Raw genomic sequence first — 23146 nt, forward strand, 5'->3', positions numbered from 1 at the left:
TAAAAGCAGCATATATATAGTTCATTTTTTCATTTGAGAAAGTTTGAACAAAATGTAGTTCAAATTTAACAAGTGTGTGACATGGTTTCAGAAAGTCTATATGAGATTCAAGAATTTGTGACTAGTGTTTGATAAAACTTTCTCAAATGGGAAAATGAGCTATGTAACAATTGTAGATCTTGCTGAGATGATCAAACTTGGTATTCAGAGTTTTTTCATCTGAGGTCATTTAGTGTCTCATTTGAGCAAGTTTGACCAAGTCAAATTTGGTCAAATAAAAAAACAACACTTTGACTCTAGTATTATGAACTCTAAATGACTTCAAATTGGAAAGTTTTGAATACCATGTTTGTTCAACTCATCAAGATCTACAATTGTTGTTTTGGTCAACTTTCCATTTGAGATAGTTTGGATGGTTCAAATTTGTGATTTTTAAATTTTGACGCCTACAAACTAGTTTTTGGAACCCTAGATTGTCTCAAATTGAAAAGTTTTGAATACCAAGTTTGTTTAGCTCATCAAGATCTACAATCCTTATATAGGCCATTTTTTCATTTGAGAAAATTTGAACAAAATGTAATTCAAATTTCACAAGTGTGTGACATGGTTTTAGAAAGTCTATATGAGATTCAAGAATTTGTGACTAGTGTTTGATAAAACTTTCTCAAATGACAAAATGAGCTATGTAACAATTGTATATCTTGCTGAGATGATCAAACTTGGTATTCAGAGTTTTTTCATCTGAGGTCATTTAGTGTCTCATTTGAGCAAGTTTGACCAAGTCAAATTTGGTCAAATGAAAAAACAACACTTTGACTCTAGTATTATGAACTCTAAATGACTTCAAATTGAAAAGTTTTGAATACCAAGTTTGTTCAACTTCTCAAGATATACAATTGTTGTTTTGGTCAACTTTCCATTTGAGATAGTTTGGACGGTTCAAATTTGTGATTTTTAAATTTCGACGCCTACAAACTAGTTTTCGGAACCCTAGATTGTCTCAAATTGAAAAGTTTTGAATACCAAGTTTGTTCAGCTCATCAAGATCTACAATCCTTATATAGGCCATTTTTTCATTTGAGAAAGTTTGAAAAATATCCGGATAATATCCGTTTTAATAATCCGGATATATCCGATAATTATCCGGATTATCCGATATCCGCCGGATATCGATGATATTACATCCGTATTTGATATCCGCCTAAGATATCCGTTTTATTATCCGTATCCGAAAAAAATTACGGATATCCGAGTAACTATCCAGATAAGTGTTCATATTTGTTCGGTCGAACGGACGGTCGAATAAATATCCGTACCGTTTTCATCCATACTTATAGGCCAAACATGCCCTTACTCTTTCGCAATTTGGAGGCGCACCACCAACCTTCTCCATTTTCCATTATATTTTTGCAATCCCGCAGAAAAAAAAGGCGAAACGAGGCCACCAGCTCACACCACCGAGCGGAACGAACCCGGCGAGACAGAGAGGGAGCGGAGGCGGCGCCGAGCAACCAATCCCTCTCCTCGTCCGCCGCCATCTCCCGGATCATGGCCATGGCCGCCTCCTCCCGGCTGCTGTGGGCGTCCCGCGCCGCCGCCTACCTCAGGATCTCCACCTTCCCCAGGGCCTTCTCCACCGGTACGTTTTCCCTCCCTCCGTTTCCGGCGCTCTGGTTCGTGGAATCACGGCTCCTTTTGGTTGGTACGGCACGACCCTGTTGTCTTGCGCGCGTATAGATCGGATTTGTTCCTGGTTGGGACATAGTTCTGCGCCCCATCAGGCGATGGATACGTTCAGGGAATGGGGGTTTACGACGGGGGTTTAGCCATAGCCGCCGCCGCTCCTTATTTTTTCTTTTCTGAATACGAATGCTTTGTACTTCCGGGGTGGTTTCATTCATTCATGGTGACAGCACGTGTATGAAAAAAGAAGGATCTTATGTGTTACACTGCTAATATATTTGGAAGATTAATTTCCCAGATTTATTTTAGTGTTAGATGTGGATGAGGAAGGCAATGTATTACAACCTGAAATTAATATTTATATTTTAGTATGAATAGATAGCCTTTGGTAAAATTGTGCTTCAGTACATATGCAGAAGAAATGGTCTCAGGAACACAGATTTTTATTGTGGGGTTGTTCTGTAACTGTAAAAGGTGGCTGAGAAAAATTGATGGCTTCCTTGTAAGAGATATATAATTTTTGTATCAAATAGACTAAATGATAGATTCACGAAGTCACTGGTTGGGGGTGGTCTAGTACTTTTTGTGTGCCTTGTTGCCCCCCACCATGCCACTAATGCATACAACTTCTGATGCTCTAAATTTTCCTCATGTTACCCTTTTTTCAGTGCTGAAGGATCTGAAGTATGCTGACACTCATGAATGGGTGAAAGCTGAGGGTGATTCAGCAACCGTGGGGATTACTGACCATGCCCAGGTTGATACATTCACGTATTTCTATCACTGTGAATTTGGAGTGTGAGGCAATTCTAGGTGTTAGGCACTCCATCTGTTATTGTATCTGGTGCTGTAGTTTTTATCTATACTGATATACATAATGTTGACTAGACATCAAGTTCTAATATATTCTGTCATATTCAGTATACGGCATTAGGGTTTGCATTGCTTAAGATTTGTTTATTTCTTTTGGCTTCCAGGATCATTTGGGTGATGTTGTCTATGTGGAGTTGCCAGAAGTTGGCGTCAGTGTATCCCAGGGAAAGAACTTTGGTGCTGTTGAGAGTGTGAAGGCAACCAGTGATATCAACTCACCAGTATCTGGAGAGGTCGTTGAAGTGAATGAGAAACTAAGTGAGGAACCTGGATTGGTAAGTGTTGCAACTCATTAGCCAGAACTCGTCTGAAAACAAACTTCCGTGGGTAGATTAGTCAATGATTATCATTTCTGGTTAGGTGAATGCAAGCCCATATGAGAAGGGATGGATCATCAAGGTCAAGCTCAGCGATTCTGGTGAGCTCAATTCGCTCATGGATGATGAGAAGTACTCGAAATTCTGCGAAGAAGAAGACAATCATTGAAGAAATCAGAGTGTCTTCTGAACATGTCTTCTGAACACCAAGGACCTGTTGTTTCAAGCTTTATCACTGCTTCTGGTCTGGAGACATGCTGTGACAAATTGGCAAGGTTCATCGCATGGAATAAATTAGTTTTAGGATTTGCCAAGTTCTTGGGAAATTCGAGCTTGTGAATGACGTGGTCAAGTTTGATTTTGTAGTTGTAATCTCGTGATTTCCTTCTTTTTAAAGCTCACTTTTTGATTCCTTGGTATGCAAATTCGTTGGTCCTTTTGCGAATGGTTCAGACTGTTCAGCGTTATTACTGTGCATTGTGAGCAAACAGGGGACTCATATGTGTTTATTCAGAGAGATTGCACCATCTGATATTCTGATTCACTAAAAAGGTATTTTCAATGTCGAAGAAATTGCAAGAAATATCAAACTCTTCCAAATCGGAATTCGAAGGTCAAAAGAATATTTACATTGTACATTGACTAAAAATGTGCACAATGTTTAGTGAATCTTATGACAATCGAATCCAAGCATGGAACATCTTTTCTACGTATGTGAGAATTCCTATAACAAGAGGAAATTTGACTTATGCTGATGCTTATTCTGATTTGTTGTGAGAGAAAAACACTATTCGTTCGCTGAAAAGTACGGCTGAAGTAGTTCAAACGAACAGGGCCAATTGTCGGTAGTTCAGCATTCGTAGGTCCCTAACTTGGCATCTTAACCCAACCTTCCATATAATAAAGAAATAGTTCTGGAACAAGCAGAAAACAAAACGAATTAATGGCATTTGCAACACTGCACCTTAAGCTGATATGTTAGGTGACAATATCAGGAGCTGTAAACGATTTTCTACAGTTTGTATGTTGAATTATGATACACCCAGAGGACTTTGCAATTTTGCATCACATTCCCATTATAAATAAAGAAATAAATGAGGGCAGGAGGGTCTACCCCATGTAAGGTTGCTGTAGAAAATATTAGCAATCAGCAGCATTGCAAGGAAGTCAATATATGTTAGCACTTAACATCAGAACACATCTTTTCCCCAGAAACAGTATGTTTACTCATTGTCAGGATAGTGATCATTGAAAAACTAGCATTAATGTTAAACACTGGATACTCGAGAGACCCACGGTCTACCCTCCTGCCTTAGACAGACATTATGCACATCAGCTTAAATACAATAACCTAGAACATTAAAAGCAGTTGCCACATGAAACTATAAGAAAATCTCGCCAGGAAAGCACAAAACGTCTCAAGCTGAAGGACCTGATGAAGCAAAAAATGTATCATGCTTTGATGTTCCAATTGTGCGCCGAACGTGGGCCACTCGTAATCCCCTCATAGTATTGTGATGGCAGCTTTCCTTTATTCCATTGTTTCACAAACTTTAGGAACAGATCACGAGCAGACTCTGAAGATAAATCCGAGAAATATTTGCCTTTTTCTTCCTTTAACCAGGTAGCAAACTCATTGTTCTTTGCAAAATAGTCATCCTTGGATATTTCTTTGAAGGCCTGTTTCAGCAAGTGGCAAAATTGAGAAATAAGGATAATTCAAGGCTTGGCGACGAAGAAAGGAAGACAAGAATTCAGTGAATGTCAGTCACTCCTGTCTTTTGCAACGATATACAGAACCTATTGGTCCAGTCAAATAAAGTTAAATCACTATTTCTGTTCTTCTTTCTTAGCAACTTGCTACTTTTATTTTATTATACAAAAATATCACATCGCCACTTTTCTAGAAATTTGATGATAAAAAAACGATATATGTCATGCAACTAGCATTATAAGCTAGGTATGCACACCATTATTACTGATTTGTTTCCAGGGATTTGCGTACTAATGTTTCATTCACTATAGCAGAAAAGGTTGAATGGTAACATGAAATCATCTCTTCAATTCAGCCTTCATAAGAGAACAAATTCTGGCAAGTTTTGATCTCCTATTCAGCCAACAGATGAGAAATAGATTCTAGCAAGTTCCCATTGAGGACAACATAATAATTAATAAAGGACCACACTATGGCTATGAGAATTGGAGAAATTTGCGATGTGTTATCCTTGATTCATTCTTTCAAGATCACCCAAAATAAAAAGTAAGTGTCAAGTCCGGTTATACACTTTAACTTGCAAGGCAGGCCAACACTCCTAAATTTGGTTCTATCTCAAGCATTATTCCATTATCAACCCATAACAAGCTCAATCTTCTGCAGCAATTTATCTAAGAAGAAAAACGCAGCCCTAAAGAGCTAGCAAGTCTTGGAAATTCAAGAGGAGTTGAATACGCCAATGTAAACCATTTACTTGGCACTGCCCAACGAAACTGAGTATATCGTTACTCCTTACAGAACTTACAGTGCCCTTGTCTTTTCTCTTGCTCTTCTCCTTCTCCTTAGAATGCCTATCCTTCGAATCTCTCTCTGTCATCAACACAGAAATGTACATCAAAATCATAACCTAGCAAAATTTTATTTCACATAAGACATAACCTAGTGTACATGGAGCCAGCAGAAATTCACTTAACATGCTGAGGCTCAAAATCACTTATATCAGCAGAAATAAGCGTATATTTGTTTCAGAAAATGAGAACTGAAGCTGTAACGATTTAGCATCCTTGAAACGTTGATGAAATCAAAGAACCGAAAGCTGTAACGATTTAGGAGCCCAACCTTTGCCTTTGTCCCTGTCGCTGTGTTTCCCCTTCTTCCTCTTCTTGTACCTGTCGTCGTCATCCTCCCTGTCGTCTCGGCCGCTCCTCCTGCTCTCCTTCTTGTCCCGCCTCCTCCGCTCCCTGCCCTCTTCCTCCCCTGAACCAAGCAAGAAAAGAAATCAACGCTCCGCAGCAAAACGAACCGATGGGTGGATACGAAAGGAATCCCTGGGTGGCTGGTTACCTGAGGAGGGAGAAGAGCGGCGCTTCCTGGACTTGCCCTCGCCGCCGCCCATCGTCGCCGTCGGTGGCCTCGGCCTCGTCCGCCGCCCGGGGTCCGAGAGAAGAGAAGGGAACCTAGGAGTCAGGGGGCCTCGTGTTGGGCCCAAGTGTAAACAAGGCCCATGTATTTTTGGCCCGCCAAGTCGGTGGATGGGGGACGAATGAGTATAATTCAGAAAAGCTCGAGGGCTTGTGCGCAAACTGACCCACAGTTTTTTTTTATTCAGACCCCACAGTTTCACGTGCAAAACTGGTGCCGTTTTCCCAGAGCCTTTTACCTGTACGTCATTATAAAAATTAGTAATTATTTATAAGTTATTAAAAACTGAGTTCTCATAGGTGCCACTGCTGTGGACTCTTTTGCCCTTTACGTCACTTTCGTCAAACGGTGTCAAACCACGGTTGTGAAAAGTCCAAAATACCCTTTGAATATGCAATTAAGGGCGTGTTTAGCTTCCAAATTTTTTTGGCTCCTACAGTAAAAGAACATGTTTGGACACATACATGGAGTATTAAATGTAGACGAAAAAAACTAATTGCACAGTTTTCGGCAAAATCATGAGACGAATCTTTTAAGCCTAATTAGTCCATAAAAAGCCTTAAGTGCTACAGTACCCCCATGTGCTAATGACCGATTAATTAGTATCATTAGATTCGTCTCGTAGTTTTCTGATGGGTTCTGTAATTTGTTTTTTTTATTAGTATCCAAAAACCCCTCCCAACATCCTTCCGACACATCCGATGTGACACCTAAAAATTTTCACCACCCCAACTAAACAGACCCTAAATTTTTTAGACATCTTAATGACCTCAATAAAAAACTCAAAACTAGAAAGTTGTAGATCTCGACAATATCTACATTTTTTTATAAAAATTATCTTCATTTAATTCTGTACAAAAAATATGATTTGATATTATTAATGTCTTAGAAAAAACACATTTTTTTTTGTACGGAATCAAATGAAGATAATTTTTATAAAAATATTGTAGATCTCGACGAGATCTACAACTTTCTAGTTTTGAGTTTTTTTTATATGAGATCGTTAAGATGCTAAAAAAATTAATTGCATATTTAGACCCGAGAGCATTTTTTACTTTTCACACCCGTAGTTTGACACCGTTAGAGCCAAATCTGACAGAAGTGGCGTGGAGGGCAAAAGAATTCAGAGCAGTGGCACCTGTGAAAACTCAACTTTTTTAATGGCTTATAGGTAATTACTAACTTTTATAATGGCATACAAGTATAAGCCTCTTTTTCCAATCAAAATAAGTCCAAAGATTCCTCAGTTTCTCCGACGGTTCGAATTTTGTTTCATTCTAGCTTTTTTTAAACCAAACTGGTAGACTTTATTCATTCAGAGTTGTTACATCATTGGTCAAGAGATCTAGAATAAAGCTAGGGGGTTCATCGACCCAAGTACAAGTTTGCTTATATTACATAGCTCTTTTTGCTAGATTGTGGGCAATCTGATTTACCTCCCTACTATAATGCTCAATAGATATATCCTGAAATCCGCTCCATATAATATTGTATTCGTCATACAGTGCAGCTGCCAAATTCGCTAATAAACCTCCATTCTTCATTGTTTGTACCACCTTCATACAGTTTGACTGGACGATCAATCGATTACATCCTATGTGTTGTGCGAGCATCAATCCTTCATTCAAGGCATATGCCTCTGCCATAGGTGCATCTATCAGATGAGGCACAAAGCTGTGAGCAGCTGCTAAAGCCCCTCCCGAGCAATCTCTAATAATAACACCCACGCTTTCACATCTTCCTTCATTGAAGGCTGCCTCAACATTGACCATAACCTTTTTTTCTGGAGGTTTCTTCCATCCTTGACGTACTTTTGATCCTTTCTTCATTGCTGCTTTATAGTTCTTTGTTAGCGCCATAATTGCCATGGCTGACCTTGAGGGCATGTGAACGTTCTCTCCATAAACAATTTGCTGTCTTTCCCACCAAATATACCAGCTAGTAGTCAAGATTAATTCCGCTAAACCCACCTCAAACACATTTATCTGCTCATCCTTTCTAATAATTTTCTCTAAAATTACCGAGCCTGATCGCTCTGATCCCTTTAGGGGCCTGTTTTAATGCAATGATATGACGTGCGTATTCGGGAAACAAAAAACAATCAAGGGGTTGAAAGGCTGCCGGGCCAGGAGCCCAGGATCGATTGCCTAGCCACGCACGGCTGGGTAGTAGGCTATCATCCAAACAGGCCTTACATATATGTATCATGCATTGCTAAGCTTGCTGTCTTCTTTTTTTCCAGCAAGCTTGCTGATTTCAAATAATCGGTGTTACGCTGTGTAGCTGTTAGAAATATACACGATGGGGCATGGGCCGGACCCCTAGGTCTATTTATCATGCAGAAATTCTAATCATTTTTAAGAACCCATATGTGCCTGCGTTTTCTAATAGGCATTAATATTTTAAGTACATGAGTGAAAATGATAATTGCAATAATGTTTAGTTGATGTGAAGGCAGAGGGTTATATATATATATATATATATATATATATATATATATATTCTGTAGCCACCTCCATTTACGATAATTTTATATACTAATTTATGATAATGTCAATACATATTTACGATAGTTGGGTTACTATAACACATGGTGATATTTACCATAACGCTATAGTAAACCACTTAGTAAGGAGTTACTATAATCTCGTAAATTAATATAGTAATTATCGTAACTCAAAGTAGCTACAGAATAAGTTGTTTTGTAGCCAGCTACAGGGTAGTAGTTATATATATATATATATATATATATATATATATATATATATATAATAATAATAAACAATATACATGTACCAACTCCATGAGAAAGACAAACCGAAAATACGATATTGGTTTAATCTGATGTCCCAACCGTAGTACGTAACTAGGTATACTGTGATCTGATGCTCCAATGCATCAACGTAAAATTAGCATAAAAAATTCTAGATTAATTGTAGTTTTAATTTAATCTAGTGTGGCGAAGAATGGCGTCAAGACTACTCAAGGGCCTCAATCCGCTCTCTATATGGAAATAGCGGTGGACAGGACGTCCCTGCGTGCACCTCGACATCCGCCCCAACGGCTCAACACCGCCATCCATATGGACGCACCCATCTCGCGTTGCTCAAAATAAAAAAAATATCCATCACTTTCCTCTTGAATCGCCGCTGCTTCCGCATCTATTCTCAAACCCACTCTCGAATCGCCGCCGTGCAACACCGCCGCGACGTGCTCCACCGCGACCGCGCTACCGGCAGTCGAAACGCAGCAGAGTGCTACACCACGCCCGAGCGCCATCACCTACCTTCCTATCTCCCCACCGCCACTCACCACTCGTCGCCGAGTTCTTCGAGCCGACGTAGCGTGGTCCACGACTACTGCTCTGGCGCGGCGTACTTCACCGCGCCCAGTCGCTTGCCTGCCACCATCCTCCCTGTCCACTGCACCTGGGCGCCCCTTGCTGGCTACCGCGCGTAGTTCCCCACCAGGTAGGTTGTGGCCGTCGCCGTGTTTCAAGTGTTTTCAGGTGTTTCAGAAGTATATTTTCAAGTGTTTCATCTGGATATTGCCTATGTTGCAATGGCTATATATGCATGTTGCAAGTATATGTCTCAAATATTTCAGTTGTTTCACACGTATATTTCAAGTATTTTATCTGGATGTTGCAGAAGTATATCCGGATGGTGCATAACATCCATGTTACAAGCGTATGTTTCAAGTGTTTCATACGTATGTTACACATGTTTTATCTACATGTTGCAAAAACAGATTTGAATGTCGCATGCGTTTGCAATGCCTTTCAAGTGTTTTCGGGTGTTTTGCAAGTGTTTCAGATGTATCTTGCAAGTGTTTCAACTTTTTTGGATGTATGTTGCAAAGTGTTTTATATAGATGTTACAAAAGTAGATCTAGTGTTGCATATATTGCAATAGGACCAACTACCGTAGCCGCCTGCTCGGGCGCCGCCGAGCGGGCACAGCATGTCCCCGCCGCATGCGCATGGAAAGCGTACAAGGCACGAGCAGTTTTCTTGTGTTGTAGGTCAGGTGGGTGGCGTGTGCTGTCTGGATGGCGCGGGCTCCGTGTGGGGCGCACCGGGGTGCAGGCCCCAGGGAACGGGGTGCTGGCACCGGCGTCCGTCCAGACGATAGTAATCCCCCTATGTATAGTATGCATGAGGAAGAAGGGCGCCAACAACCTCTCTATATTTTATCTGGATGTTGCAGAAGTATTTTATCTCGCCTAATCTCTCGCCTAATACTGGTTTCTCTTGCAATAAAGTTCAGCCGACCGGCATTCTAATTTGCCGTAGATTTCTTCAAGACTACGCGACATTGCATACATGCATGATCAATAGCTCATCAGCACACATATATAGACATCCGAACGCTTAAGCTTATTATTAACTCGAACTCCATGACTTGGTTAAATACTAGATTAGAGCTTAACTATTGTTACCACGATTGCACAGATCGACAGGAGGAGTCTATGAACCTATCTTAATTTGATACATAACTGATGAATTATCCAGAGATTGCATGCATATATATAAAACTATTCAGATGGCAAACTAACATATGCAATTATGTTATGCATGATGAGCTTTGAGACCTTCAAACTCCCATCCTCTTCCACATTGTGACAGTCCTCCTCCCAATGGATCGGATCGGAGTTAATCTGCAGCAAAGAAAAGGTCATCAGCGATTTATAGGATCAAGCTAGACAGCACCAAAACTTTTTGACACGCGTAGAACAATACATTATACATGTATACATATATATAGTTTGTACACACCTGATGAGTGAGATCAGATGTGTGCACATGTCTGGCTGCAGGGCTAGCTTACCACAGCTGCAGGCCGTGGCCATGGAGGCCGCCGCACGCGGCCGCCGGGTCCTGCAGGTTGGGCTGCGTCGGCTGTAGCCGGAACCCGAGGTCGGCGTGCAGCTGCGGCGCCGCCGACATCAGCTGCAGCGCCGTGCCCGACGACGACGACTCTCCGCTGTAGTAGGTGGAGTGCGTCAACGCCGCCGGCGGTGGCAGCATCGCCAGCGGCGCCGTCATCTCCCCCAGCTTCACCTCGCCGGTCAATGCGGCCTGCTGGTTCTCGTTGATCTGATGAAGAGTCAACAAGCGTACGACAATGTCGATCATGCATGCATGTACAGAGACCAACGTGTACAACAGTCAAGCTTGAAGAACAGAAGAACATTTTTTTGATTACCGTACCATGCGGTACAGGAAGGTGTTCTGGTCTTCTAAGATTTGTTCCTGTCAGTGATTCATCAATTGCATTCACAACTACACGATCATGCACGCGTACATCGTCTATTGGATTGTCAATTACATACCTTGCGACGCAGATTGTCAAGCTGTTGGTTCAGAAGCTGATGCTGCAAGAGTACAGGAATCAGACATCAGTTTCTGTTGCTGTTCTAATGCAGAAAAATATAGCTGCAAGAGTTGGACTAGGAAGCAATATACCTTTCTTGCACGGACTTTGGAGACGGAGTACTCGAGCTGCTGCTCGAGGTCGCTGACGTCGTCGAGGGTGAGTGAGGAGAGGTCGTCGCCGGTGTACCTCCTGATGCCCGTCTCCAGCTTGTCCATCTCGTTCTTCATCCCTGTCATCTCCAGTAATATTTGCTGCACAAACTCGACTGACACTTATTAGCAAGCATGCATTTATAAACGTACGGCAATTAAATTATGTTACTGCTTAATTTATTGTGTTCAAGCTAGTGTTGCATGCACCTGATCATGGTTTATCTCCTGGAAGTGGCTGTTGGTAGCATGCTGATACTGCTCAATAAGCTCCCTCAGGCTGGATATATTTGCCAAACATCAAAACAAACACATATCCATGTGAGAGAATTAATAATTCAACTCTTATCATCGCTAAGCATCTGTGTCTTATAATAATTAATGAATCTCTATAAGATATATACAGAGCAGTTACTCGATTGAGGAATTTGGTTTTGCTTTGTTGTGATTTTAACGGCTAGCATCAACACATATAGATCTGGGATTTCAGGATTTGCATTGGCTGATTCCATAAGATACTTTAGTTCACAAGCCAAGAAATTAGAGTACACACATTATGATCTAATTGATAGTTATATATGTGACAGTGGCTCAGTGCTGATATGGTTGTAATAACATGTTAATAAACCACTTCACTCATGTATCACGACTCACGAGCTCGTGCCGAGAACACAAAGGTAACTAGTATATTTTCCTAGATTGCTACTAAAGGACATATAGGATCTCATGCATATGCAGATCTTGTGAGTTGTGACATACCACCAAATTATTCTCAGTTAAAAGAAGGATAACTCCACAAATCTTTTTTTTATGTAAACTATGGAGGGGAGAGCTTCCCCACCCGGATTGGATTAAAATGCAAAGAAGCGTACGTTACATAAAAAAGCTCAGGAGTTAGACTAAGGATGAGAAAAGATACAAGAGCGGAGATACATGCGCCACTTGCCACTGCTTAACCCGAGCGGGGGCAAAAAGGTGGTGTGGATGTCAATTGTGGCGCTCGGACCTGGGCTTGGGGTTGTAATCTAACTCCACAATTCTTAGAGTGGAAACAAATGCGCAAGTACTTCTCAAGAAATTTCGACGGAAAGGGGATACATGATGCACAGTACTAATATAATTATACCTATGCCTATTTTGACTATGAATTCTTTGCAATTCAGCTAAGAACATCAGGGGATATATATATTTTGTACATACAGAGCAATTATGTTAAATTAAAGAAGCAAAGAGAATCCAAAGGAAAGAAGGGGAAATCATGCATGAGATTATTTTGCGCACTACAAGTGAAACAACAGGGAATTCTTTGCCAGAAAAACACCAAGGGAAAATCTAAAAGGTCAGTAACTGATTGTTTGTGCAAAGCCCTAAAACAAGGTAGAAAAGCCTGGGAAAAAAGGCATCTGTTGGAGAAACAAGAAACCGATCGATCGGCAGTTCATCAGGATGAAGATCAAGCATCATGCATGCATGAGCAACACACTGATAAGATCTGATGGGGACTGGGGAGAAGAACAGAACAAGATCAGTCACCAGCTCATAACTAACCTGCAGGCAGGGCTGCAGTACTCGAACATCTTGCCGGTGCTGGAGAAGATGACGACGCCGACGCGCGCGTCGCACAGCACGGCGAGCTCGTTGGCCTTCTTGAGCAGCCCGCCCCGGCGCTTGGAGAAGGTCACCTGCCGGTTCGTCGAGTTCTCGATCCGCTTGATCTCGATCTTCCCGCGTCCCATCCGGCCGGTCGATCCAAGCAACGCGCCTATCTCTCGCTATAGCCAGCTAGGTGCTTGGAGATCAGGCTGCAAGCTCGCTTTTCCTACATGATTGATCGAGGAACCAAACAAACAAAGGGTTAACGCGCTAGTGGATGGACGACTTTGAATCTTTATTGGGATTATTAGTAGCATGAGGCATATGCATGAACTCAAAATGAACCTAGCACTAGCAGTCACATAAAGAAAACCTAATAAAAGGGCACAATCAGAAGTAGAAAATTTATCTAATTGCATTGCAAAGGATGAAGAACTAGAAAAGGCTACCTTTTTCTTGAAATAATCACAGAGGAGTAGATGGAGATGGAGGTAGCTAGAGAGAGAGAGAGAGAGAGAGAGAGAGAGGGCAAAGCTATGTGTGCATACCTTGTGAGGCGCTTGCTTGAAAGGCAAAGTCAGGAGGGGCAGAAGGAGAGACATATATAGAAGGAGAGTAAGTGGCAAAGTGCTGGAGTACTGCTGGTGTGACCGGCCTTCCTAACCAGTGTTACTTCTCGTCGGCAGTAACACTTGATCTTTTAACTGTGAGGCCAGCGCACGCATGCCAATTTTTTTACTGATCATATGCTTTTTCTTGCTGCAGATTGGCTTTAATACATGTAGTTATTAAGTATTTTCATATGTATTTTGGATACATTTATCAAGTAATAACTAATATAAACTAGCAAGATGGCTCCCACAAAAGCGTATATATAGCTAGCTCCTTTTTATTATACCATGTGGAGTTAACAATAATTTTTAAAATAGTTTGTTTATTTGTTTCATTCTAATTAAACATATTCTCTTCATGATGCTCACACTGTATTTTTTTTTTCTCTCGAAATCTCAGCAAGAGTTTTGCTGAGTTAATTTGTTAGAAGCAAAAAGAGACCTAAACCAAAGCACCATACACACACCAAGAAGAGGAAAGAAAACAAGAAAAAAAAAAGAAAGCAAAAAGGCTACTGCTATCTAGGGGCGCACGAAACAGCCACCGCTTGCCAAGACTTGCTCCAAGAAAAGAACTTTTCCGGGAAAACCGCTACCGCTTGAAATTTTATTAGCATAAATCCATATAACTATCTCCAATCAATTCAATGGCTTAAAGCTATTGTTGTATCGCACTCTCGCCCACCTTTTATTTTACCACTCCGGCATACCCTGTACCTCCGCCCTTGTTTTTCAGGAAAAAAAAAAGGTAACCTTCAGTTTCATCTTGGTGAGTTTGATTTCCTAACAAAACCACTATTCAAATCTCACATATATTGTTCAATTTCTTGACCCTCAGATTGTCAATTTAAATGGAATAATCTTGGGCCTTCTTCTTACATATATCCGTAGTTACCTTGTTTTGCCCTAAATTATCATTTGATTCATAATGCTACCCATGTTTGCTATAGTTGTTGTTGCCTCAAGCAATCACCAGTCGGACACCAATTGGTTCCTCAAACCTTGCTGATCAAATTGTGAAACCTCATGGACGCTAGTCGGCTGCTAACTCAGCCATGTTATCCATACAACTATTGGCCATGTTGTGACCATATTTGTTTCCGCTTGTGACCATTGACCAACTTCTCGTGAAGAGAAATTAAAGCGGAATGGTGTTTGTTAGTCTGCTTGTGAGCTTGACATGCACGTAGATTAGGAAATCGCTGGACCAATTTTATGTAAGATATGAAAAGTCAATATGCATTTTATAAATATGATTCCATCACAATCTTGTCCACTGAAACTGATAAATTACCCTCTACATCAGTTAAGTCCATTTGATCCCCAAACTTGTCGCTAAATCTTGAAAATCCCTCGCAACTAAAAAACTAGATAAGTTACCCCCTCCATCAATTAAAAGTGGTTTTAGGGTGTATCGGGTTCATAAATCTGGGGTCCCTCACGAACCGGCTTTCCAACAAAGACTCGGCCCAACAGATAACGTTGCGAGCAACACGCAGCTCATGGGCCGGCCCAAACACCTAAACGACGGGCCAGAAGGACAATCCAATCTCCGACCAGAAGGCCTGGCCGAGGAGAAACGGCGCCCGCTTCTGACTCCGGCCCACCTCTCCGATCGGAAGGCCTCGCAAAAGAGGAACGGTGCTCGCTTCTGACACCGGCCCACCTCCGGACGGCCTCTCCGTCCGGAAGGCCTGGCCAAAACACCACTTTCGACTCCGACCCGCTTCTCCAACCGAAAATGCACCGAACCCCTGCTTACAGCTCCTCTCTGACTGGCGCAATCAGAGCCGACTGGGACCGACCGACCAGGGACGCCCGCTCGGTAAGGACCAGGAAACGGATGGAGAAAGTAAGGCAGGGCACTCAAGTCAACCGCAATACCGAGGACCGTACCATGTACACCTACAGAACAGTACCCTGCGACCTCCCTGACATGACAGAACCGAAGCAGTGTTGTAGACGCCGATATTTTCCCCCACAGTGTTGTGGGCGCCATCAACTCCCATACTAGACAAATACGGTAAGACTTCCCCCACGTGCCTCTGAGGCATCAACAGTGTTGTGGGCGCCGGCATTTACCGTACCAGGCGAACATGGCCAAACCCCTTGCATGCCTCTAGGTATCAACAGTGTGACAGGTACCAACGTCTGCCATATCAGAAAAAAACGACGCAACCTCCCACGTGCATCTGACATAAAACAGTATTGTGAGCGCCTACCATTATCTTGTACCCACCGGCGTGGGCAACAAGACTTAACAGCATACGTACTCTCTCCCTCTCACTTGTAAGGCCATCCCCTTCATCTATAAAAGGAGATGTGCTCCCTCCCAATAAAAGGATCGATCAAGTTCACTAGCACACAACAATAGAACCATCAAGTTCAAATCATAAGCACACGCTTGAATACTTAGCACATAGCGGAGCTCCCGTCACTCTCGACCCCTCAGACCAGAGTCCGACCGGACCTCTTGTACCTCCCATCTTTTTCCTTCTCGTTTGTAACTCCACTGCAAACTTCGAGCACCTGGGCTCAGGAATAAAGTCACCGATCGACTTAAATTGAACGTAGGGCACGTTGCCTAAACCAGTATAAACCCTGTGTCATTGAGTGCTAGGCCACATCCGATCACAATGTATGGCAAAACTACAAATATTTACGTGTTGGTCACTTTCTGCACCGACAAGGTAAATTTTAGCCACGTCATCTTTTTTTGTTTCAAAAACAAATCTGGTAAAAAATAGATAGATAAGATTTTTAAACCACAAAAAATATCTTCAAGCCACCAAAAAATCTGAGAAAGAATCCTAGAGATATATTAGGACAAGTTACACCCAAATAAATATTTAGAGCTCATGAAATTATCTTTAAAGCTTTTAAAAATTGGATTGAGGTGTAGGGAACTGACAAAAAAAGAAAATCTCTAGAAAATTCTAACCGATGTCTAAACACATTTTGGAAACTTTTCACAACAAAAAACATGATACGCAACCAGCATGAATGCAACATACAATAATTTTAGATGCATTTAGGTTGGTTGCATCTCTTTTTTTTTGAAAGTTTTCAAAATATGTTTACACATTCATTAGAATGTTTTGTTATTTTTCTAATTTTAACATATTTTCCTATTTTTCTAGAGCACAATCTAATTTTAAGAAACTTTTAAAGGTAATTTGTCTGGCCTGTTTCCAAAGTTGAGGATGTACTGAACAAAAGTAGGATTTCTGGTTTGTGAGTTGGGGGAGGGTTTTCAGACTCAGAGACAAGTTAGGAGGGTCAAATGGACTTCATTCTTATATAATGTCACTACTGGACACGGGTTCTTTGTCGAGTGCCCTAAACGCTCGGCAAACCCAAGTTTGCACTCGGCAAAGAGTTTGCCGAGTGTTACACTCGGCAAAGACCCGCCGGCATAGCTTTTGTCAACAAAGGGTTCTTTGCCGAGTGCAATATATCGGGCACTCGGCAAAGCCTTTGCCGAGTGCCACGTCAGCACTCGGCAAAGAAAAGTTGACCTAACGGAGACCGCCCGTCTGACGTCCCCTTTGCCGAGTGGTGACGTGTCGGGCACTCGGCAAAATATTTTTTTATTTTTTTCCAAAAAATTCTTTGCCGAGTGCCACAGCGTCGGCACTCGGCAAAGTGCCCAGTTTTACCGAGTGCTTTGGACCAGGCACTCGGCAAAGTGCCCAGTTTTGCCGAGTGCCATGACCATAGCACTCGGCAAATCTGGGACCTGACCCGGTTTTGCACAGTTTTGCCCAGTTTTGCCGAGTGCTGTTGTCATGGCACTCGGCAAAGGCACCTTTGCCGAGTGTTACACTCGGCAAAGCTGGGAATTATTCTTTTTTTTTGTTTTTTTGCTTCCCATCTTTACAGACAAACAAATCACATATTCACAACCATCACATGCCCAGAATCACAATATATATCACATAAATGCCTCGTCCATAGCAATATCCATCACATACACGATATAGATCACAATGTATATCACATCCACATCCATCACAATATCCACATCTAACACAACCATCACAATATCCATCACAGGATCTAACACAAGTCTAAGTCCATGAAACATAAGAAAAGAGACCAATCCAAGGTACCTACTGTCACCCTTGCCACCCGGAGTGTGAAGAAGGGCCACCTGGCCCCCCAGGCTATGGAGGAGGGCCAGCTGGCCACCCGGACTGTGGAGAAGGGCCAGGTTCACTTGGATGCGTCGAGTGGTGCCCTTGAGGAGTCGGGTTCGAACCCACGGACGGTGGCTGCACAAAGGAAAAGCGAATTCATGAGTTTCTGCAGGAGGGTCGCACAAGCTAAAGCAATAAACAACCATACTCACCAGACTAGGATCAGGAGTACGAACCACTAGAGCGAGGAGCGAAGGTGGCACGGCTATACCTGTCGTGGCCTGAAGGTTCACCATGAACGTGTAAAGGTCATGCAGCCTCTTCTCCTCAGCCTCCCTCCTTCACTCTTGCTCCGCCTGCGAGGCCGAGTGCCTGGCCTCCAGCCTTTGAACCTAGGCCTGCAATATTTCACCCGCAATGTTTCAACAATGCAAAGGCAAGATATATGTAAAAGCAATGAACGACGAATAAAACAGGACTAACCTGGAGTTACGCCACCTGCTGCTGTGCACTCTACTGCCGAGGTCATATAGGGAGGGAGGAGCTCATGCTCCTTGCTCGAATCTGGGAGAGGGTGGGAGTAGAGGCCGTGTCAACTTGGCTGTCCGCCATCCAGTACTGGCCATGCTGCTTCCCTCCTCCAAGCCTCATCACGAGGTCCGCATCCAGGGGCTGGGAGGCCGGATCGAAGTCCTCCCCATGGCGCGTGCGAGCCGTCGAGGAGTACTCGCTGAGCTTGCTGTGGACGCTCGTGTTGGTGTACGCCTTGGGCGGGTCCTCCGGGTTGTAGGTGAGGTCCGTGGGAGGGTCGATGACCCACGCAAGTAGATGGTCGACCCACTAGAGGAAGAGGAACCCCCTGCTGTCGCCACCTCCTCGTGGCTAGATGAAGCAGAACCCCCTGCTGTCATCGCCTGGTCATCCTCGTCCCCCGCGACTGCCCCTGGTCGCCCTCATCCCTGGAGGCCGCCACCTGGTCCTCCTTAGGCGACAGGGCGTGAGGCATAGGCCTCATCCTCGGACGGCCGTGGGGGTGGCCGGTCCTAGTCCTCCTCGTCGATGTCTCCGTCGGTGGCTCCTCGTCCTCCTGAGCGGGGGGTGTCGCGTAGAGCGAGTGGAGACGCCTCTGCCTTCCCCCAGGCATTTTGTTGAGTTCTTGCAATTACAAAGATGCAAAATGAATTTGTAAGTCCTTATAAAGAGATGAAAAATGAACGAAACATAATTGCAAATTAATAATAATAATAATAATATAGTATTACATGAATTAGAAATAATCTCCCTCGTCATCATCTCCCTCGTTGTCATCGGCATCACTATCAATATTGTCGAAAAATCGACCTCATCTCCAACGTTGTCATCATTGTCATCGCCTAAACGTAATCGCTCAAGCATTTGTAAGTCGTTGGCATTTTGCACCTCATCTCCATCGTCCTCATCAATGTCATTGTGTACTTCCATGCCCATCAGTGAAGACATGTCTATGTCAAACCTCCCTTCTAGCCCCTCTGGTTGATAGAACTCTCCATCGTATGTGTTTGGGTCAAAGTTGTAATCCTCATCGTTCGGGACAGGCACTTTACCGTGCGGCAATACCTTGTGCACAAGGTACCAACCCATAAGATTAGGGTCTTTTTGGCATGCCCATGGGAGATAATAAACTTGCATGGCCTATTGAGCCACAATATAGACATCGTCGCCTCGATAGACGGAATCCTACCGAATTTTGACTTGCCCAAGCTCAGGGGTCGTTCTCGTTACATCAGGATCGAACCAATGGCATTTGAATATGACTGGATTAAGAGGTTTGCGACCCTCAAATCTGAGCTCGTATATTTCTTCGACTATGCCGTAGTAGTCGCGGTCATCGGTGCCAGGCGTACAAACTCCAATATTCGTGGTACTTCGATTTGGGTGACTCTGTTCGTGTCTTGTTGTGTGAAAGCGATATCCATTCATATCATAAACGGTAAATGACTTGACCTTATAGGTGAAGCCATTGGCAACCTGTCTCAACTCATCACTCATTTTCGCATCCGTGCTAGCCTGCAAGGTGAGGCCAGATAGATCGTTACATTACTCGCTCGTACGAGCAAAGTGGTGAGTCAAAGATAGAACGAGGTAAATTGGACGGTACCTTCTTACTAAACCAGAAAATGAAATCGGGCACACCATCTTTGAGAAGGCTATCTTGTTCTTGAGGGGAAGGAGCCCAATCCTCTTACCAGTACTTATCTAAAAATTCCCTGAAAAAATGAGAGACAAGGGGGTTGGATGGATGGAGGATAGTGATGGCGTATGTAACAAGCTCATTGAGAACTTACCACAAATACGGGTTCACTTCGTCAAGGTTCAACAACACATACAACATGATAGTGCGCCACTCATCATACTGCAAGGTCTTGGTGCTCGATGCGCTTGCGCTTCCGAGTTGCCCTTTGAAAAGGCTAAGGTTCGATGAACTCTCGTCGGCGTTGTAATGAGGGGGTGGATTGTGCACACTTGGAAGGTTGACCTTATAGTATGCTGTTGTGAAGTTTGACACCTCCTCCATAATGAATGCTGTTGCCACGGACGCCTCCATTTTGGCTTCATTTCTACACTTTTTTGCGAAGAACCTTTAGACATCTCTTGATTGGATAGCACCAACGGGCCTGCACGAGACCCCCCATTCATGCCTCATACGGTAGGTGCAAAATCAAATGCTACATCGGCACGAAGAAGCCAGGTGGAAAGATCTTCTCCAACTTGCAGAGCAACATAGGTGCCACTTTCTCTAAGTCAACAACCACAGCTCGAGATAACTCCTTGGCACAAAGCTGATGAAAAAAATACCTCAACTCTACCAGCACGCGCCAGACATTCTCAGGGACATATCCTCGGGTCATGGCAGGAAGAAGCCGTTCAATCCATATGTGGTAGTCATGACTCTTCATCCCTAAGACTCGCATAGTAGACAAGTTCACTCCCCTCCTCGGATTCGCCGCATACCCATCAGGGAACATTAACGTCTAGATCCACTGCAATACCTCCTTCCTTTCGTCCTTTTTCAAGATGAAATCGGCATGAGGCCTTTTCCATTTCTTGCCGGGCGCAGGAGGCTTCATCACTAGCTTTGGTCTATCGCACAACGTCACTAGGTCCAGTCTAGCCTTAACATTATCCTTTGTCTTATTAGGAATGTCCATGAGTGTTGCCCAAAGTGCCTCAGTGACATTCTTTTCAGTGTGCATTACATCAATGTTGTGTGGAAGAAGGAGGTCATTGAAATAGGGGAGCCTAGTCAAGCCCGATATATGAGTCCACTTGTGATCCTGACCATATCCAATAAAACCACCTTTGTTGTCATCAATTTTGAGAGCCTCTATCTGAGCATGGACCTCGACACCGGTCATCATCTAAGGTGCAGGGTTAGTGACTCGAACACCTTTTGTGAAGTTCTTGATGTCTTGTTTGAATGGATGGTTAGAAGGGAGGAATCGACGATGTTGGTCGAATGAAGAGAACTTGCCACCCTTCTTCAACCAATTGAACCTCACAACTTCCTTGCATACTGGGCATGGGAACTTCCTGTGAACACACCACCCGCAGAATATGCCATATGCTAGGAAGTCATGCAGGGAGTACTGGTACCAGACATACATTTTGAAGTTCCTCTTTGTAGCTCGGTCGTATGTTAGTACCCCATTTTCCCAAGCATCGATCAATTCATCAATCAGAGGCTCCATGAACACTCCCATATTGTTCCCCGGGTGTCTGAGAATTATGAGCGACAGGAATACGTTCTTGGGTTGAAACATGACGTCGGGGGGGGGGGAGATTTAGGGGTATCACGAACACGGGCCAACAAGTGTACGGGGCTGCCATCATTCCATATGGATTGAACCCGTCTGTTGCCAGTGCTACACGTACATTCTGAGCCTCCTCAGCTTTACCGGGATGTTTACCATCAAAGTGGACCCATGCATCACTATCGGATGGATGTACCATCTTCTCAGAATTGTATCTTTTGCCATTTTTGTGCCATGTCATCTGTTTGGCGGACTCCTCTATCATGAATAGCCATTGGATCCTCGGTATGAAAGGAAGGTACCGTAGGACCTTCTCGGGGATATCAAGCTGCTTCTTCTGGCCATCACTATAGTCTACCTCTAGAAACCTAGAGGATTTGCACTTTGGACAGTGCGTTGCTTTCTCATGTTGTTTCCTAAATAGGACGCAACCATTCAGACAAGCATGGATCTGTTGATATGGCATCTTCAGTGCACGAAGAAGTTTTTGTGACTCGTACATGTTCTTCGTCAGAACGTGACCCTCCAGAAGCAGGGTCCCAACAACTGCCAACATAGCATCGAAGGCGTCTCGACTCAGGCTATACTGCGACTTGAACCCCATTAGGCGTCCAACGGCATCCAGTCATGAAACCTCGTTCTTTTCATGAAGGGGCTGCTGTGCCGAAGACATCATGTCGTAGAATGCCTTTGCGGTTTCCTCTAGTTCCTACTCCATTCCTTCACCAAATTGTGCCTCATGAAAGTCATCCATCATGTCTGGTACCCCGGCATCACCATCAAAATCCTTGAGGCGTTGTCTCACCACCTCCTCTCTCATACGATCTGCTTCACCATGGAAGATCCAGCAGGTATAGTTTGGCGTGAATCCAAACTTGCAAAGATCTTCCCCCACCTTCTTCCTATTTTTTCTTTTCCTGTTGTCACATTTGCTATAGGGACACGGCATCCGACTCGCCCCTTGAGCAGCCGGGCCAAATGCATGGTCTAAGAAAGCAGAGGTATTGCACATCCATTCTAGGGTCATCTCTGTGTGGCCCATGTACATCCAGTCACGGTTATCCATCCTCTGACATATATATATATATAAGCGAGTAATAAAACTAGCAGTTGCATCTACACAGCGTTCCTACTATCTAATAGGTGAAGGATAGGTCCTAATCCCACCCATGGATGCGTAGATGAGGTTAGTCTCCATGCTCTACTCCTATCTGAGATGGAATTTTGGTGGCACCTCCCCGCTGTTCTCCCGATACACGTCCTGACAGGGAGAGTGTGTATCCAGAGAACAACAGGGAAGAGCTGCCGAAACTCAGTCTTGGACTAGAGCAGACCATGGAAACTAACTCATCTATGCATCCGCGGGCTATCCAAAAAATGTGGATAATCCGAAACAGATACAGTCGTAGATATGCAAAGATCCGCATACCTATGACCGTATCTCTTTCGGATGGGAGACGCCTAATTGGGTTACAT

At 43.4% G+C, this 23146-nt stretch overlaps 3 protein-coding genes across 5 annotated transcripts; 1 reads left to right on the top strand and 2 right to left on the bottom strand.

Moving 5' to 3' along the window:
* The first annotated feature begins 1375 nt into the window (after positions 1–1375).
* On the top strand, positions 1376–3405 carry LOC136471182 (glycine cleavage system H protein 2, mitochondrial-like). Its single transcript, XM_066468919.1, has 4 exons — positions 1376–1639; positions 2352–2440; positions 2661–2831; positions 2917–3405. Exons 1-4 carry the CDS (start codon positions 1549–1551, stop codon positions 3040–3042), a joined length of 477 nt encoding a protein of 158 aa, XP_066325016.1. The 5' UTR covers positions 1376–1548; the 3' UTR covers positions 3043–3405.
* A 645-nt stretch (positions 3406–4050) lies between these two features.
* LOC136471183 (style cell-cycle inhibitor 1-A-like) lies at positions 4051–6060 on the bottom strand. Its single transcript, XM_066468920.1, has 4 exons — positions 5932–6060; positions 5707–5844; positions 5393–5457; positions 4051–4553 (listed from the first exon to the last, which is right to left on the bottom strand). The coding sequence occupies exons 1-4, from the start codon at positions 5981–5983 to the stop codon at positions 4326–4328; spliced, it is 483 nt and encodes a 160-aa protein (XP_066325017.1). The 5' UTR covers positions 5984–6060; the 3' UTR covers positions 4051–4325.
* A 4326-nt stretch (positions 6061–10386) lies between these two features.
* Positions 10387–13625, bottom strand: LOC136471184 (MADS-box protein ZMM17). 3 transcript variants are annotated; one of them, XM_066468924.1, is made up of 8 exons: positions 13579–13625; positions 13085–13355; positions 11747–11816; positions 11477–11638; positions 11344–11385; positions 11222–11242; positions 10787–11107; positions 10387–10668 (listed from the first exon to the last, which is right to left on the bottom strand). In XM_066468924.1, exons 2-7 carry the CDS (start codon positions 13270–13272, stop codon positions 10835–10837), a joined length of 756 nt encoding a protein of 251 aa, XP_066325021.1. In that variant the 5' UTR covers positions 13273–13355; positions 13579–13625; the 3' UTR covers positions 10387–10668; positions 10787–10834. The 3 variants fall into 3 exon arrangements, with proteins under 3 accessions (XP_066325021.1, XP_066325019.1, XP_066325018.1); XM_066468922.1 differs by having other exon boundaries at positions 10839–11107; positions 11222–11263; XM_066468921.1 differs by having other exon boundaries at positions 11222–11263.
* Between the last annotated feature and the right edge of the window lie 9521 nt (positions 13626–23146).

The sequence above is a fragment of the Miscanthus floridulus genome, chromosome 8, assembly GCF_019320115.1.
Source record: "Miscanthus floridulus cultivar M001 chromosome 8, ASM1932011v1, whole genome shotgun sequence".
NCBI classification, from domain to species: domain Eukaryota; kingdom Viridiplantae; phylum Streptophyta; class Magnoliopsida; order Poales; family Poaceae; genus Miscanthus; species Miscanthus floridulus.